The 19,144-nt window shown below is 38.2% G+C and overlaps 1 protein-coding gene across 3 annotated transcripts in view; it reads right to left on the bottom strand.

Moving 5' to 3' along the window:
- The window catches only part of ADAM17 (ADAM metallopeptidase domain 17), a 67,196-nt gene that overhangs the window by 35,762 nt on the left and 12,290 nt on the right, over positions 1-19,144 (bottom strand). For 2 of the 3 annotated variants that reach the window (XM_032294175.1, XM_032294176.1), the window contains exons 2-6: positions 17,296-17,428; positions 11,020-11,150; positions 10,145-10,233; positions 3,548-3,716; positions 1,572-1,705 (exon numbers count right to left, since the gene is read on the bottom strand). In XM_032294175.1, the coding sequence (XP_032150066.1) occupies positions 1,572-1,705; positions 3,548-3,716; positions 10,145-10,233; positions 11,020-11,150; positions 17,296-17,428 (656 nt within the window). Of the gene's footprint in view, positions 1-1,571; positions 1,706-3,547; positions 3,717-10,144; positions 10,234-11,019; positions 11,151-17,295; positions 17,429-19,144 lie in introns of those variants that run through there. The other variant, XM_032294177.1, reaches the window with a different exon arrangement.

Here is a 19,144-nt window from a genome sequence, read left to right as displayed (position 1 = left end):
GATAGTATAGTTATGAAGGCAAACAACACAAGAAAGAATAAAATGCGAATTATCTTTTTCTCAAAGAGAAAATCCTACTGTTCAAAAACTGGGTTGATGAGGTTTGTTCCAGCAACTGTGAAACAAGTTTTATCTAAGAAATTGTAAAAAATACAATTTTTAAGACTAGATCTCTCATTATATTCATATTTGTAGTGCAATGAACAAAGAAGTAAAATAAGAGGAACCCCTTAATACAAAACCCAGATTAAGAGAGAAGCTTTTAATTTTTTGAGACAGAGTCTTGCTCTTTCATGATCTCAGCTCACTGCAACCTCTACTTCCTGGGTTCAAGTGATTCTCCTGCCTCAGCCTCCCAAGTAGTTGGGACTATAGGCGCACGCCACCACGCCTGGCTAATTTTTTGTATTTTTAGTAGAGACGGGGTTTCACTGTATTAGCCAGGATGGTCTCAATCTCCTGACCTCGAGATCCGCCCACCTTGGCCTCCCAAAGTGCTGGGATTACAAGCGTGAGCTACCATGCCCGGCCAAGAGAAGCTTTTTTAAGTAAGAATCTCTCTTAGAAACAAGAATCACAGTGACTCTTACTAGCCTCATAATAAACTCACTTGATATGGGGCTGGGCGCTGTGGCTCACGCCTGTAATTCCAGCTACTTACACTCAAACCCAGGAGGTGGGGGTTGCAGTGAGCTGAGATTGTGCCACTGCACTCCAGCCTGGGTGACACAGTGAGACTCTGTGTCCAAAAAAAAAAAAAAAAAAAATTCCATTTGACATGGAAGGGAAGGGAAAAAAGGATGAGGGAGAGTATGTATAAAATGAACAGAATAGGAAAAGCAAGGCAATGAGAAAGACATCTTTACTGCACCAGCCTCTTCTAGCTTCATGAATAGTTGCATTCTCCATTATTCTCTCAATAACAAACAACATTTTGGTCAATGCCAAGTAATCATGACGAATGAGGTCACATTAGCAAAAAATGTCAACGAAAAATGATTCCCCTGACTTTTTAAAAGTCGTAACAGTTCATGCTTAAAAATCTGGTATCATCACTTGTTAAATCTTTCCTTCACTTCTGTGTCCTAGAGTTAGTATGACCATGAAAGTCCTACCTATTTCAAGTGAAGTCCAATGATTAGTTCTTTAACATGACAAACAAAACTCACCTTCCTCTCTGAAATATACGTGAAAGCAAAAGATAAACGTGTTCATGCAAATACATATTTTTTACATTCACATGTGACACCAGAGATTCACTGCCATCATAGCAGTGATGTTTTTAAAGAGCTCACTTGTATCAAGAAGAAGGACTATATTATAACCTCTACCAAACCCTATTTGCATAAATTCTAAGATGCAGAAAATACCAGTTCAGGGGCAAAATGGGTTGTCATAAATTTGAAACTGTAATTTCCATACAGTAATATAAAAACCTCAGAGAATATCCCTCAAATATTTGAGGGAAATAACAGAGTATCTGGAACAGATCTGGTTTCATTAAGTTTCATGGAATTTATCCACCCACACAAACTTTTTTTCAACTACCTGATGCAATATCAAATACTTACTAAGTAATTTGTTGTCGTACTCTCTTCCCCTCTACCCATGTATCTGTAGAAGCGATGATCTGCTACCACCAATAATTTACATGTGTTCTTCATGGGATCTGGGACAGCTCTTTTCTTCAACCGATGAACAAGCTCTAATATGAATTTGTATGCACTATTAAATCAAAATTCACCAAAACAGGGAGTTTTATGGTAACACTTTAAATCTAATGTATTTTTGACACAAACATTATGTGAGCTTAATATCATTAAAGGATCTTGAACAACAAAAAAACAATTTGGAGGAAGACAGAAAAGTGAAAAGTAATATGAAATTTAAACACTGTATAATTCAAAACCAAGGACAAGTACCTTCTTAATTTTTAAAACACAGAAACTTTAAAAAGTACTGGCCAGGCACAGTGGCTCACGCCTGTAATCCCAGCACTCTGGGAGGTCGAGGTGGGCGGATCACTTGAGGTCAGAAGTTTGAGACCAGCCTGGCCAACATGGTGAAACCCCATCTCTACTAAAAAATACAAAAATTAGCCAGGTGTGGTGGCACATGCCTGTAATTCCAGCTACTCAGGAGGCTGACGCAGGAGAGTAACTTGAACCTGGGAGGCAAAAGTTGCAGTAAGCCGAGATCGTGCCACTGCATTTCAGCCTGGGTGACAGAGTGAGAATCCATCTCAAAAAAAAAAAAAAGTGCTCAAAAGAGCAAGGCAGGGCATGTTGGCTCAGGCCTGTAATCTCAGCACTTTGCAAGGCTGAGGTGGTCAGGTCACCTGAAGACAGGATTTCGAGACCAGCCTGGTCAACATGATGAAATCCCATCTCTACTAAAAATACAAAAATTAGCCTGATATAGTGGCACATGCCCATAATCCCAGCTACTCTGAAGGCTGAGGCAGGAGAATCACTTGAACCCAGGAGGCGAAGGTTGCAGTGAGTCAAGATCGTGCCATTATACTAAAGCCAGGACAAGAGTGAGAATCCATCTCAAAATAAATGCATAAATAAAAAGTGCTCAACAGGGTAAAACAGTCACCTAATGCTGGGCTATGAAGCTGTCAGTCATATTCTACAACAAGAAGTTTATGAATTAACCAAAGGAACAGTAAAAATGTCAAGATATTCACATTGAAAATTAGTTGGTGTTAACAGGACATCTTTCTTATGAAATAAATTAAGGATTTACTTATATATTAAAATGCTAAGATATAATTTTAAAAATATAACCATCTTTGGCTGGGCATGCTGGCTCACATCTGTAATCCCAACACTTTCGGAGGCTGAGACAGGCAGATCACTTGAGGCCAGGAGTTAAAGAACAGCCCGGCCAACATGGTGAAACCCCATCTCTATTAAAAATACAAAAATTAGCCAGGAGTGGTGGCATGCGCCTATAATCCCAGCTACTCAGGAGGCTGAGGCAGGTAAATCGCTTGAACCTAGGAGTCAGAGGTTGCAGCGAGCCAAGATCACGCTGCTGCTGCAAAAAAAAATTTTTTAATAACAACAAAGAAAACCTAACCAGAGGTGTTTTGGGTAGAAAAACTCCAAGATGGTTATGTTTTTTAAATGATTCTAAATAGACTGTATTCAGCAGAATACAAGAAGGTTAACCATCTTGGGACAGTCTATTTAGAATACTCCTGCTACTAATCAATTTCTTATAAACTCTAAAGATTGTCTTTCATCAAATTATCATTTCTAAATACCTGCAAGAATATTTTCCCTCAGATCATTCCGTTTCCCTTTTCCATATCTTTTTTAAAATCTAATCTTTGTTGTTCTCATTATTTTCAAGCCTTTTCAACTCTTACATTATAGACAAAATAACTTGAAAATTTCAGGAACAAAACCCTTACTTTCATGCCAAATACTATACTTACTTGATAAGCATGTTATTTTTTATTAGTTAACAACCACCCCTATTGAAGCCAATTGTAATATGTTTGTTTCTTATTTGATATAATATCTTTAAGCCTTACCTTCAGGTGGTTCTCTGTCGATTAACCCTTTTGGGAGCAACTCTTCATTATCCACTTTTAAATAACCACACACTTTTGGAGACTGCAAACGTGAAACATTCTTGATATCTTCAGATTTATAAACTAACATTCTTTTGTCTTTGGTGTCATTAACAAATCTCCAAAGTGGCTAAAACAGAAAATATACATGACAGAGATGAAAAAAACAATTCCTAAACACTAAATTTTTCCAACATTCCTTGCTTATTCTTACAAAATATTCATTTCTAGGTTAAGTAAACTGGTAAGTCATGTTATTAACAATAAATAACCTCAATTTTTATCATGTGGAGTTTCTATGCTGGTAAGTAAATACATAGATTATACACTCTGATTATTTTATCTATATATAAATAAAGCCTTACATACTTTGCACATGTAATGAAATCTTTTAGAGGATGTATAAGATAAATATGCCTATCATTTTCCATTCATTCATTAAAAAATACTCTGTAATATCTACTGTACACTGGCACTGTTATAGGTGATGGTGCTATTGCAATGATAATTGGACAAAGTTTCTGTTCGTGTAGGATTTTCATTTTAGCTTTCTAAATACTTAGGTGTTTGACACCTTTTTGCCATGCTAGGTTTTATCCACACACAAAAACACAAACGTATTTACATAAAATGAAACTGAGAACTTGCAACAATAGGTCTGAACCTTATTACTGGTTTCAGGGAATGCAGTTTGTAAAAAAAATCTCCATTTACAATGTTACAAGGCCAGAATAAATCACAACTAACATACTCCAAAGGTTACCCAAGTCAAAAGGATGTTTGTTTTGTTTCAAAGCAAAATTATTCTCTGTAAGAACACTGTCTCATCAGAACCAGGCAGTTTATGGGAGATAGACAAAAAATATATTTATCTCCATCAGGGAAATGCAAATCAAAACCCCAATGGGGGAAAAAAAACCCATAATGAGACACCCCTGGATACCCACTAGGATGATTATAATCAAACACAAATACTAGTGAGGATATAGAGAAATCCAGAACCCTCATATATGCTGATGAGAATGTAAAATGGTACAGCCACTTTAGAAAACAGTCTGGCAGGTCCTCAAAGGCTAAAAGTAGAATTACCATATGATCCAGCAATTCTGCTACTAGTATATAACCAAGAGAAATGAAAACATAAGCAGTATTGTAAATCATAGCTAAAAAGTGGAAACAATCCAAATGTCCATCAACAACTAATCGATGAATAAACAATGCAGTCTATCCATACAATGGAATATTATTCTGCAATAAAAATAAATAAGATACAGATACAACATGGATGAACCTTGGAAACATTCTAGAAGAAGCCACACACAGGCCGGGCACTGTGGCTCACGTTTGTAATCCCAGCACTTTGGGAGGCCAAGGCAGGTAGGTCACTTGAGATCAGGAGTTTGAGACCAGCCTGGCCAACATAGCAAAACCCCCTCTCTACTAAAAAAATTCAAAAATTAGGCATGGTGGCAGGCACCTGTAATCCCAGCTACTGGGGAAGCTGAGGCAAGAGAATCAGCTGAACCTAGGAGGCGGAGGGTGCAGTGAGCCGAGATTGTGCCACTGCGCTCCAGCCTGGGTGACAGCAAGACTCTATCTCAAAAAAAAATTAAAAAAAAAAAAAAAAAAAAAAAAAAGAACCCACACACAAAAAACCACATATTATATAATTCCATTTATATAAGATGACCCAAACAGGCAAATCTAAACAGATAGTAGTTAGGAAGGAAGGGGGATGTATGGCTAAAAAATACAGCATTCCTTTTCAGGTCATGAAACGTTCTAAAATTGAATGTGGTGGTGTTTACACAACTCCATCAATATACGAAAAACTGCCAGGCGCAGTGGATCACACTTGTAATCTCAGCACTTTTGGAGGCCAAGGTGGGTGGATCACTTGAGGCAAGGAGTTCAAGACCAACCTGACCAATATGGTAAAACCCCACCTCTACTGAAATACAAAAATTAGCCAGGCATGGTAGCGGGTGCCTGTAATCCCAGCTACTAGGGAAGCTGAGGCAGGAGAATCACTTGAACCCAGGAGGCAGAAGTTGCAGTGATTGTGCCACTGTACTCCAGCCTGGGTGACAAGTGAGACTCTGTCTCAAATATATGTGTGTGTGTGAATATATATATATATATATATATTCACACACAAAACTACAAAGCTGTGTATATTAAGTGGGTGAATAATATAGTATGTGAATTATGTCTCAATAAAACTGTTAAATATTATCTACATACACATCTTTGGTAATTCATGTATGAGGTAGATGTAACAATGGTTACAGAATTTCAGGGTTGGCAGAGACCTCAAAAGTTAACTAACCCAACTCCTGGGCTACAGGAATCTTCCATATTTAGTAAAGTTTATTTAGCCTATAAATAGAAGTGAAAATTTTTTTCTTTGGATCAAACATTTCTAAGTTGACACTGATTGTTTCCTAGTATAGCCAGTCTAGCATAGAAAGACAGCTAGCTTTGGGATCAGAGATATCTGAGTTCAAACCTCAACCTTACCTCACTATGTGCCTTGGACAAGTGCCCTGAGCATTATTTCCCTCATTAGGTAAAGCAGTGATAATACCTAACTTGAAGATTATGTAGATAATAAATCTAGTTTTATATTAAAATTTCAAAAGAAAAGTGGTTGTTATTAATAAAAGCTAAGCCTATTACCATTATTACTAGTAAGTTGATGGAAAAAATAATTTGATAAATAACTAAAAGGCAGAAGGCTTGATTGGGTCCAAGACTGGAAAGCCAAAAAAAATCTACGAAGGATATTTTGAGGATGACTAGAGATTTTGACCATGGCTTGATTATTAGATAATACTGTAGAATTCTTTTCATTTTCTCAGGTATCTTACTTTCATTACAGCTATATAAAAGAGTCCCTTTATTCCTAGGGATGCATACAGAAGTATTTAGGTGTGAAGTCTCATGATGTTTGCAAACGATTTTCATATGTTTTGGGGAAAAAAAGAGAGGAAACATCATATTATGTTAGCACTTTTTTAAGGGCTACAGGGTAATTTTTTAATCTATCTGTACATTTGAACATTTTCTTTTCTTTTGTTTTTTTGAGACAGAGTTTCGCTCTGTCACCCAGGCTGGAGTGCAGTAGAGCAATCTCAGCTCACTGCAACTTCTGTCTCCCAGGTTCAAGCTATTCTCCTGCCTCAGCCTCCTGAGCAGCTGGGATTTCAAGCACAAGCCCCCAAGCTCGGACAAGTGTTTGTTTTTAGTAGAGACACGGTTTCACCATGTTGCCAGGCTGGTCTCAAACTCCTGGCCTAAAGTGATCTGCCCACCTCAGCTTCCCAAAGTGCTGGGATGACAAGCATGAGATACTGCACCAGCTTAACATTTTGAAAACTAGAAGTTGGGGGAGGCTGAGCACGGTGGCTCACGCCTGTCATCCCAGCACTTTGGGAGGCTGAAGTGGGTAGATTACAAGATCAGGAGTTCGAGACCAGCCTAGTCAACATGGTGAAACCCCGTCTCTACTAAAAATACAAAACTTAGGCCAGGCGCAGCAGCTCATACCTGTAATCCCAGCACTTTGGGAGGCTGAGGCAAGTAGATCGCCTGAGACCAGGAATTCAAGACCAGCCTGGCCAGCCTGGCCAACACAGAAACCCTGTCTCTACTAAAAATACAAAAACTAGCCGGTTATCATGGTGCACACCTGTAATCCCAGCTACTTGGGAGGCTCAGGCAGGAGAAATGTTTGAATCTGGGAGGTGGAGGTTGCAGTGGGCCAAGATCATGCCACTGCACTCCAGCCTGGGCAACAGAAGGAGACTCCGCCTCAAAAAAAAAAAAAAAAAAATTAGCTGGGTGTGGTGGTACATGCCTGTAATCCCAGCTACTTGGGAGGCTGAGGCAGTAGAACTGCTTAAACCCAGGAGGCAGAGGTTGCGGTGAGCCGAGATCACACCACTGCACTCCAGCCTGGGCAAGAGAGCAAGGCTCCATTTCAAATAAATAAATAAAAGTTGCAGAAAAAATTATCTCACTATGCAAGTTTACCTTGGGTTTATTTATATAAATAGTAAGCTATGGTAAAGTCAATGATGGTTTAGAATATTTAATGGCTGGGCACAGTGGCTCACACCTGTAATCCCAGCACTTCGGGAGGCCAAGGTGGGAGGATTGCTTATGGCCAGGCATTTGAGACCAGCCTAGGCAACACAGTGAGACCTCATCAAAAATTTGATACTCTAGCCGGGCGCGGTGGCTCAAGCCTGTAATCCCAGCACTTTGGGAGGCCGAGGCGGGTGGATCACGAGGTCAAGAGATCGAGACCATCCTGGTCAACGTGGTGAAACCCCGTCTCTACCAAAAATACAAAAAATTAGCTGGGCATGGTGGTGCGTGCCTGTAATCCCAGCTACTCAGGAGGCTGAGGCAGGAGAATTGCCTGAACCCAGGAGGCGGAGGATGCGGTGAGCCGAGATCGCGCCATTGCACTCCAGCCTGGGTAACATGAGTGAAACTCCGTCTCAAAAAAAAAAAAAAAAATTTGATACTCTACAAAAATCTAACAAATTAGTTGGGCATGGTGGCATGCACCTGTAGTCCCAGCTACACAGGAGGCTGGAGAGAGAGATTGTTTGAGCCCAGGAGGTCAAGGCTGCAATGAGCTATGATGGCACCACTAAACTTCAGCCTGGTTAACAGAGTAAGACTCTGTCATAAATAAAATATTTAATGATGACATGTTAAAAATAAGATATATATTTTTTCCCACTCACTTATATACCTAAGATCTTAATGCAGATGAACAATGATTTTCACATCAAGGTAAGGGTAAAGAATTATTTTTTTATGTCAGATTGGTAATGTGCTAACATTGTAACAAGGTTCTATCCAGGAGACGATGGTTGTGGTGAACTGAGATCAGATGGTTGTGGTGAACTGAGATCACGCCATTGCACTCCAGCCTGGGCAACAAGAGGGAAACTCAAAAAAAAAACAAAAACAAACAAAACCCTAATTTAGATCTATATTAACATGAAAAGGTTCATAATCATATTGTTAAATAAAAAATGTGTGAAAACGAACTACATATTGTATGGTCCTAGTTTTACAGGAAAAAAATAGTCTGTGTAACTATACTTGTGTATATACGCATAGAAAAAATATTTGGTTGCCTGTCAAAATGTCAATAGTAGTTATCTGTCAAGTACAGATAACCTATTTTCCAAATCTTTCAACAAGTATATATTTTCAAATAAAGGTTTTTTTTTTTTAATAAATTGATTGAAAGAACAAGCAAATTTAGGACATTATAGTGATGCTTTGCCTATTGTAGAATGTATGCATTTTTAATATTAGTTCCTTTACTTTTTGCTAAATTTCTGACTCTTCTGGTAGGCTAGACTCCTCAAAACATTGACATTAAATAGTTTAAACATTAACAAACTATAACATACTGCAAGGCCACAGGTTTCTTTTTCACAATGATGGATAGCCAAAAGACTAACAGTCATGTAGTTTGGAAATAATTCACATGCATAGTATTTCTAGCTCCAGCAGACTGTTTTACCCCTATTCAGCACTGAAATACACCTGAAGATTTCATTTTGACCAATCTTAATCAGTTTTCCCACAGATGACCTATTTTAGTGATATCACCACCACTACCCAGAGTTTTCTTATTTTTCAAGAAACACAGAATCAACTTCAATTCACAATTATGTGGTAAACATTTTGTTTTGTAGACTAGTATCCGACACATAGATATGTGTCTTAACCAGTGCAGCCACTGTGGTCTTGATTTCTACTGTTATTCTTTCAATGGAAGAGTGATCACAGCCTGATTCTCCTAGTCTCCTCTTTAACTTCTCAGACTATGAACTACACACCTTCCATTGATCTAGCATTTCCAGTGTGTCTAGCAGAAATATGGAGAAATTGAAAAATAATACTTTACTTTCATTTCTGAGGATGTTTACATTTATTATTTGAGAAAGAATTAAAAAATGAGTCAAAAGGGAAAGAAAGTTTTCTCTAGGCCGGGCGCGGTGGCTCAAGCCTGTAATCCCAGCACTTTGGGAGGCCGAGGCGGGTGGATCACGAGGTCAAGAGATCGAGACCATCCTGGTCAACATGGTGAAACCCCGTCTCTACTAAAAATACAAAAAAATTAGCTGGGCATGGTGGCGCGTGCCTGTAATCCCAGCTACTCAGGAGGCTGAGGCAGGAGAATTGCCTGAACCCAGGAGGCGGAGGATGCGGTGAGCCGAGATCGCGCCATTGCACTCCAGCCTGGGTAACATGAGTGAAACTCCGTCTCAAAAAAAAAGAAAGTTTTCTCTGCCTATTATCCAACCCACATGTAATTATCTCAATTATGGTACTTAGAAATACAGAGTATATCATAACACAGCTTCTTAGAGATTATCCTTTTTTAAAAATCTACTTTCCTGGTAAAAGTCTTCAAATACAAAAAAGAAAGAAGTATAATTACTTTTCACCTTTGCAGGACTAAGCAGCTTTTTGAAAATGAGAGATATAAGCTACTGAAAAAAAATTCACATAAAAATTTACCTCTATGTTATATTCGGCCCCATCTGTGTTGATTCTGATTATAACATCATCATCTCTTATGTGGGCTAGAACCCTAGAGTCAGGCTCACCTTAAGAGAAAAAAAAAATCTATTATTTAAAAATACTAACATCAAATAATAAACTATGCATTACTCTCAATAAAAATTAAATCCTTCAGGTGGAATTGGAATTTGCCTAGTACTGTGAGAGCTCTGCAAATCAAGAAACAAAGGCCCCAGAAAGAAGCTAGATAATCTCACCGCCTAAGGGGTAGCCTCAAGTCTAGTTACTTGAAACCTATCCCTTTCCCAAAGCCAACAAAACTACTAAGATTTTCTTCTGGAATAACGTTATCTACTTTTAGGTAAAGGAAGAACTAAAAGAGGCAGAAAGCATGATTTGGAATGTACAGGCCTAGGCACTACACTATTTGTGGATTTCAATGCCATTTCTTTTTTCTCATTGCAGAAAAAGGTCAAAAAGTAAACTGCAATTGCTTGTTTGACAGATTTTCTCAAATATATACATAATAGGATCACAAAGTATTTTATCTCCAAGCTTCCCTCTTTAAAATATCATAAAGCAAGCCTACAGTCACTGCTGAAGACAAGAAAGGTTAAGCTCCTAACACATAAGAGGAAATTAATTTTAAACATCAAACCAGCAGCTAGTATGACATTTAAATAATACTCACTTCCTCCTATTTGAATGTTCCTGCCTCTAAACTTATATACCTCAAAGTATACAGTCAAAAAATAGCGCTTCCATGACATCCCATCCCCACTACCCTGCACCAGAAAAGAATATGCAAACAAGTCAGATTTGGAGACCAAACCCACCAGACACAGAGGCAAACCAACAAGCTCCATACTAACCAACCACGTGTCCAGTGAAGAAGTCCTGCCATTTCACAGCGTACTCGCTTTCATTTTTACCATCCACCACCACGACCTTGAAATTTTGTGAAAAACGTTCAGTACTTGATGTCAGGTATAATTTAAAATGCCTAAAGAAAAATGCATTCATATTTTACTCCAAGTACACAAATTAGAAGCCTCATTTTCATGTAATCGCACTTTCTTAAAAAGCCAGGAATGTTGACATTAATAAAACACTATACAAGTTATAACGAATGTCTTATTAGGTACTTAGAGCAACGTATCTCCTGTAAAGTCAAACGGACTAATTTATTTAGCTATAAAAACAGCAGACCAAAATAAACTCACACTAGGGAAAAGATATTCAAAGAACTTACACAGTAATGTCTCCTGGAAAACAATGAAGAATAAGGAAACACACACAACTGGGTAGTTAAGTTGGAATCCTGCTTATCTAAAAAATTTACTGTTAAAAACTAATCCTATTATACACCATTTATTGAACATCTACTTCGTGTTAGGTACTATGCATCTATTAACTCCACTTCACACAAGCAAAACTTGAGGCTTGGAATAATTAACCTACTCAAAGTTACACAGCTAGTAAATGATGAAACTGGAAAAAAAACCTGGTTTACTTCAAAACCTTATACTATGCTGTCTCATAACTATCAAGCTGGGTAGACTATGAAAAAATTCTTATTGCTGTACAAAATTAATAAATGCTTTCTATACTTAAAAGCACTCATGCTTTTTTCCTCAAAACAATATATCCTGCAAAATATTAATCCACAATTACCATTAGGAAAATACATACAAGGTATCCAAACAGACATTAGAATATACACTTCATCGGCACCATTAGAAAGGGGAAGAAAGAAATATACACTCCAGTTCTTTAGTTGGCTTCCTATTCTTTTTGTTTTCTATGAGCTTAAGTCCTTACATGAAAACTGGGAATGGTGAGCAAGACTTTCTCAATTATTATTTACAGTTTTTCAATGTGTACATGAGCACCAAAGACAAAGAAAGGTATGTTTCTTTGTTTCACCCACAAGCTGTGGTACTGAAAATATATTACTTCCCCAAGGGTTTGCAGAAGTCTTTAAACTACCGGAAAGAAATCTAGACTGGGTCTATCTCCATGGCAACATATATTTTTAACTTTTTTAGCATAACAAGGCAATTTTAGTTTGCTTGTGGTTTCTTAATGGCCAAAGGGAAAAGACACAGTAGAACATTATTTCATAAATCCTCAGAACATTTTCTCCTGCTATACTAAAACATATATTCCCACACATTCTCAGTGATTTTTCCCTCCAGTTATGCTAAGAACTTTCAAGAGCATACTTATTATAAATGCCTTATAATTTTTTTTAAAGCTAAGAGTTGCAATACTACTTAATGTTCTTTCCAGAAAGAAATTAATGGAATTGCATTTTTCGTTTTCTACATTAAGAATCTGCTATAAAGACCAAGCAATGGTAAAATTCATGTTTTTTTATTTTCCAATATTAGTTTCCGAGCTATAAAACCTCCGGCTGAGCGCAGTGGCTCACGCCTGTGATCCCAGCACTTTGGGAGGCCGAGGCAGGCAGATCACGAGGTCAGGAGTTCGAGACCAGCCTGGCCAACATAGTGAAACCCTGTCTCTACTAAAAATACAAAAAATTAGCCAGGTGTGGTGATGGGTGCTTGTAATCCCAGCTACTGGGGAGGCTGAGGCAGGAGAATTGCTTGAAACTGGAAGGCAGAGGTTACAATGAGCCAAGATCACGCCATTGCATTCCAGCCTGGATGACAGAGAAAGACTCCATCTCAAAAAAAAAAAAAAAAAAAAACCTCCACTAGAACGTCAAAATTTCTTTTTCTTTATTCTCCCAAAATTATGTGAAGTCATTTACTTACAGATTTCTTTAATGTTTTATCTTTCTGACTTTGGACTTAAGAATTTACAGTAACTACAGACCAGCTAACCAGTTTGAATTAACATTATTTTCCTAACCATTTTTAATGGTCCGTTTAGTCAAGTATATCATTCATTTCTTTATCAGTTCTAGACCCCCTCAAATAATCTGAGATAATTCACTTTTAGAAGAAATATTTAACTTTTTCCAAAAAAATTCAGGCATTATCAAAAATATATCAAAACAGTACCTGCAGCTTTTTCATTATTTAAAAATGAGAGAATTTCTTGATTTATAACAAAGAGGAAATGAAACTTGTAAGGCATGTTTTAAACAAGTTTTTTTCTTAAGTTACTTCAACTCTTCATACAACCTCCCTCAGTATTTCCATGCTTTTTCAACCTCTAATAGTTACATACAAATTTAATGCAATGATCTTGGTTTAAATTACTTTGCCTTCCACTGCTACGGAAAAACAAAACTTTCTCATTTATCATCAATAAGTGGTTTCACAGAGATAATTCAGCCCTGATATGAACTGATTATTTCAGCTATCTTAGTTTGTTTTTGTTGTTTTAAGCTTTAATAATGCAATATGACAGGAAAGAAAGGGTATGGGCTTTGAAGATCTAACAAACTTGGCTCAAGTCCTAACCTTCATTTACTCACTGTCTGACCTTGGCCTTAATCTCTGAATCTAAGTATTTATCTACAAATGGAAATAATATCACCTAATAACTGAATAGTTTTGAGGATTAAAGAAAATAACCTATTTTAAAGCAACTGGTATAAAATCCCAGAGACTGTTCAATTTCCCATTAAATATTTAATATAAAAAGTTTGTAAAATAATGTACTTCCCTACTTTCTTACACAGAGAAAAGATAATGACTGGCTACTATTTAATATTTTCTTAAGGAATCAATGTCATCTACCAAACATGAAAGAGAAATATGTAAGGCTATGAAAGTTTTCCCCTCTAGAACACAGATTCTACAGGCCACCTCAAATCCAACTTTAAAAGAAACCCCAAAAGTCCATTTTATAGTTTCCTCTCTCTTCCTTTGCTCCTACTCACTTCTTGCTACTATATCCACTTCTTCACCAAACTCCCACCAGTATAGCAGAAATAACCTTTAGCATAGCAGGAGTCCAACCTTTGTTCAACTCTTTTATCTGTCATTTGCTGAGTAATCTTGGGCAAGTTACTAATCTAAGACTTAATTTTTTTTCCTTCAAAAAGGGAATCACTTCCATACCGAGTGTGGTGAGAATCAGAGATAACTTATGTAAAGTGCCTAGTAAATTACAGAAAATAAGCACCTGATAAACTGTAGCTATTAATATTACCAATCTGCTCAAATTTGGTGTAAGTTGAAAGCTAGGTAACCAATACTGTAATATTCTGACATAAAATCTAATAAAAAGAAGTCATTAAAAAATAACCTAAGGATAATGGCAATAGCTAGGAAAAATTAAAATAATTTGCATTAAAAATTTGCATAAAATAACCACATGGCAATGGATCATTTTCCTTAATATACTAAAGCACTTCTACAATTCAGTAGTTAGACAAATTCAATAGAAAAACAGTCAAAGATATAAAAAGGCAGTTTACAGAAATATAAAACAAATTACTTACAAACATATAAAAAGATGCTCTATGTCACACAAAAGGAAAATCAAAACAACCATAAAATACCATCCCCTTTTGAGGGGTGAAAGTTAAAGGCTGATAAACCTAGTATTGGCAAAGATAACAGAACACAGGTAAACTCATATATTGCTGCTGGAAGAATAAATTGGTCAAATCTCTTTGGGAGGAAAGAACAATATCAATAAACATAGTATACATATCCTTGACTCAATAATTCTCCCTCTAGGAATATATCCTATTTAAAACACCTCAGCAAGGTACACATTACGAAGATATTCACTAAAGCATTGTTTGTTATATTTTTTAAAAAATCACTTTGGTTAAATAATATCCATGTGTAGTGTATTAGTATGTTGTTACAATTCTACGCAATAGGAATATTCATGCAGCTGTTTAAAATGAGGTAAATATGTTATCTGTATCACCTACACACACACACACACACACACACACACACACACACACACACACACACCTATGGGCAAAAAATACGCATTAAAATATTCTGGGCTGTGCACAGTGGCTCACACCTGTAATCCCAGCACATTGGGAAGCCAAGGCAGGTGGACCACCTAGGTCAGGAGTTTGAGACCATCCTGGCCAACATGGTGAAACCTCGTCTCTACTAAAAATACAAAAATTAGCTGAGCATGGTGGCGGGTGCCTGGAATCCCACCTACTGCGGAGGCTGAGGCAAGAGAATCACTTGAACCCCGAAGGTGGAGGCTTCAGTGAGCTGAGATCATGCCATTGCACTCCAGTCTAGGTGACAAAAGCGAAACTCCATCTCAAAAAAAATTGGAAGTTTACATAGTTAACCTCTCTGCAACTGAGAAGTGTAACTGAATTAGAAGTAAAAACGTTTTATATCCCCCATGGTTTGTTTTTTAAACCAGAGGTACATATTGCTTTTATTTTTTAACGCAGTAGAGAAGGCTTGTCCTATAAATAAAGAATAAAGATGGCCAGGTACCTGTAATCCCAGCACTTTAAGAGGTCGAGAGAGTGGATCACTTGAGGTCAGGAGTTCAGGGCCAGCCTGACCAACATGGTGAAACCCTGTCTCTACCAAAAATACAAAAATTAGCTGGGCGTGGTAGTGTGCACCTGCAATCCCAGCTACTCGAGAGGCTGCAGCATGAGCATTGCTTGAACCCGGGAGGCAGAGGTTGCAGTGAGCCAAGATCACACCACTGCACACCAGCCTGAACAACAGAGCAAGACTCTCAAAAAAAAAAAAAAAAAAAGAATAATTCAGTCAATTTATATTCTCCACGTGTTTGTTTTTTGATACTGAATAAAGCTCCCTAAAGACTTTTTAAAAAGGCCTGCAATTATCTAACAGATTTCAATGTGCAAAACAACATGTGATATCAAAATTACTACTGAACTAGAACATATCGGCCGGGCACGGTGGCTCACGCCTATAATCCCAGCACTTTGGCAGGCCGAGGCAGGTGGATCATGAGGTCAAGAGATCGAGACCATCCTGGTCAACAAGGTGAAACCTCGTCTCTACTAAAAATACAAAAATTAGCTGGGCATGATGGTGCATGCCTGTAGTCCCAGCTACTCGGGAGGCTGAGGCTGGAGAATTGCTTGAACCCAGGAGGCGGAGGTTGCAGTGAGCCAAGATCGTGCCATTGCACTCCAGTCTGTGCAACAACAGCAAAACTCCGTCTCAAAAAAAAAAGAAAGAAATAGAACATATCAATTAATTTATGCTATGAAGTAAGAAGAACTCAATGTAGAAAGAACATTAAATTTGGGCCAGCATGGTGGCTCACACCTGTAATCCCAGCACTTTGGGAGGCCAAGATGGAAAGATCACCTGAGCCCAGGAGTTAAGATCAGCCTGAGCAACATGACAAGACCCTGTCTTTAAAAATAAATAATTATAGGCAGCATGGCAAGACTCTGTCTTTAAAAATAAATATGAAGCAGGTTAAAGAATCTTGGAAACTAACTAGCTAGCTAAATAAATAGAACACTAAATTCTAGATCCAGCTCACCACCAGGCTGTGGGGTCCTAAACAAAATCTGTATCTCTTCATATATAAAATCAAGATAATATTTAGTATATGGCTGATGGTTCTAAAGTAGCACCAAAAATGTAAGATTTTTATAAGCATTCAATTAATTAAAATTATCTGTTAGAATTTTCTAAACATTGTTACCATCATTAATACCTCTGCAATACCTATTTACTTTTTAAAAATACTCATCAGTATGAATTTTATTTATTACTTTTTTTGTTGTTGAGACAGTCTCTTACTCTGTTGCCCAGTCTGGAATGCAGTGGCACCATCTCAGCTCACTGCAGCCTCCACCTTCCAGGTTCAAGCAATTCTCCTTGCCTCAGCCACCCGTGTAACTGGGATTACCGGCATGTGCTACCATGCCTGGCTAATTTTTGTATTTTTAGTAGAGATGGAATTTTGCCATGTTGCCCAGGCTGGTCTCAAACTCCTGAGATCAAGCAATTCACTCATCTCAGCCTCCCAAAGTGCTCGGATTACAGGTGTGAGCCACTGCTCCCAGTCCCAATTTTAGAATAAGCGTTATACTGGAAAATCACATATAACAGACTGTAATTGTTCATTACAAATCTTTAAAATATAATTAACCAAGATTTCAGTAGACAGCCTTACTTTTTTGTTTTTGCCAAACCAAGCCCCCAGTGCCCCAACGTTATTCCATGAATAATTACCTTTTCAAAGCTGAAAAACTTAGTAGTGTTTCTGCATGTGTTGAACTCTGTAGATCTCTTTTTCTTACCGAATGCTGCTGGATGTTAGATAAGGAGAGAATATCGTAGTCTGAGAGCAAAGAATCAAGCTTCTCTGAAATAAAGGTAAAAACAGTATTAGCACCCAAACCTAATAAATGACTGTAATATCATTAAAATGAGAGTGCCAGACAATAAATCTTTCCTGACGTAATCCGTTAGGAAGTGCCAAGCACAAACTACAAACCATTTTTTATCAACAGAAACTCCATGCCTCTTCCAAAATCAGAAGGATTTTTAGAAGACAAATTGGGTGACTTGAGTCTCTTTAAAAACTGTCTAAAAATATTTGTGCTGATGCTTTCCTTTTCTTTCAATAAATACCACTACAGACACTATGGTATTCAAAATCCTTCCAATGGACTTAGAAGGTCCTCAAAATATAGCAGCAGGAGTTTAAAATACAAGTTTATTGCTACTGATGTTAAATATGTTCACAAAATCAGTTTTAAAAGAAGGACTCTGACTCATGTGTGAAAGCTAAAAATGTGGATCTCGGGGAGGTAGACAGCAGAATGGTGGTTACCAGAGACTGAGAAGAGGAGTAGATTAAAAAAAATTTTTTTTTGAAATGGGGTGTCTATATGTTGCCCAGGCTTGTCTTGAACTCCTGGCCTCAAGTGATCCTCCTGCCTTGGCCTCCCAAAGTACTTGGATTACAGGCATTCCAGCCTGGGCCCCAGAGTAAGACTCCATCTCAAAAAAAAAAAAAAAAAAAAAAAAGTTGGGGGGGCCAAAAAAGGGCTACATTTTATTCATTACAATATCTTTGCCTCACAATACTTAGCATAGAACCTTGCACATATCAGCACTCACATGTTCACAATCTGCACAAATTCTCAATGCTGAAATGCCATATGATCCTTTAGCTCTTCAGCTTCCCTGATACAGGTTGGTACATGAACTCGGTTTCATTCAAGATCATAATCACTCCCTCTGACTTAGGAACTTAACCTCAACATTGTAGTTTCATTGTCAAAAATACAGGCCAGTAGTTCCAAACCAGCAGCATCAGCATCAGCTCGGAATTGGTTAGAAATAAAAATGCTCAGGTCCCCCCCCTCAGACCTACTCAAACAGAAATCTGCCCAGTAGGATGCAATAGACTGTGTTTACAAGGCTTTCCAGGTGATGCTGACACACTCAATTATGAAAACCACTAAACTGTTCGGGCAAGGTGGCTCATGCTTGTAATCCCAGCACTCTGGGAGGCCGAGGAGGGTGGATCACCTGAGGTCAGGAGTTCAAGACCAGGCTGGCCAACATGGCAAAACCCCGTCTCTACAAAAAATTAGCCAGGTGTGGTGGCAGATGCCTGTAATCCCAGCTACTGGGGAGGCTTAGGCAGGAAAATCACTTGAACCCGGGAGGCAGAGGTTGCAGTGAGCCAAGATCATGCCACTGCACTCCAGCCTGGGCAACAAGGTGAGACTCTGTCTCCAAAAGGTAAGAAAGAAAAAAACCACTGAACTAAGCTAAAAGAAAGAAACAACTCGCCGGGTGTGGTGGCTCACGCCTATAATCCCAGCACTTTGGGAGGCCGAGGCGGGTGGATCACGAGGTCAAGACATCGAGACCTTCGTGGTCAACATGGTGAAACCCCGTCTCTACTAAAATACAAAAATTAGCTGGGCATGGTGGCGCGCTCCTGTAGTCCCAGCTACTCGGGAGGCTAAGCCAGGAGAATTGCTTGAACTCAGGAAGCAGAGGTTGCGGTGAGTCGAGATTGTGCCATTGCACTCCAGCCTGGGTAACAAGAGCAAAACTCCAT

This window comes from Sapajus apella, unplaced genomic scaffold, assembly GCF_009761245.1.
Source record: "Sapajus apella isolate SASKATOON/1434 unplaced genomic scaffold, GSC_monkey_1.0 scaffold31, whole genome shotgun sequence".
In the NCBI taxonomy this organism is placed as follows: domain Eukaryota; kingdom Metazoa; phylum Chordata; class Mammalia; order Primates; family Cebidae; genus Sapajus; species Sapajus apella.
The sequence above is the reverse complement of the archived record's forward strand: the minus strand, read 5'-3'. Positions and strand labels throughout refer to the sequence as shown.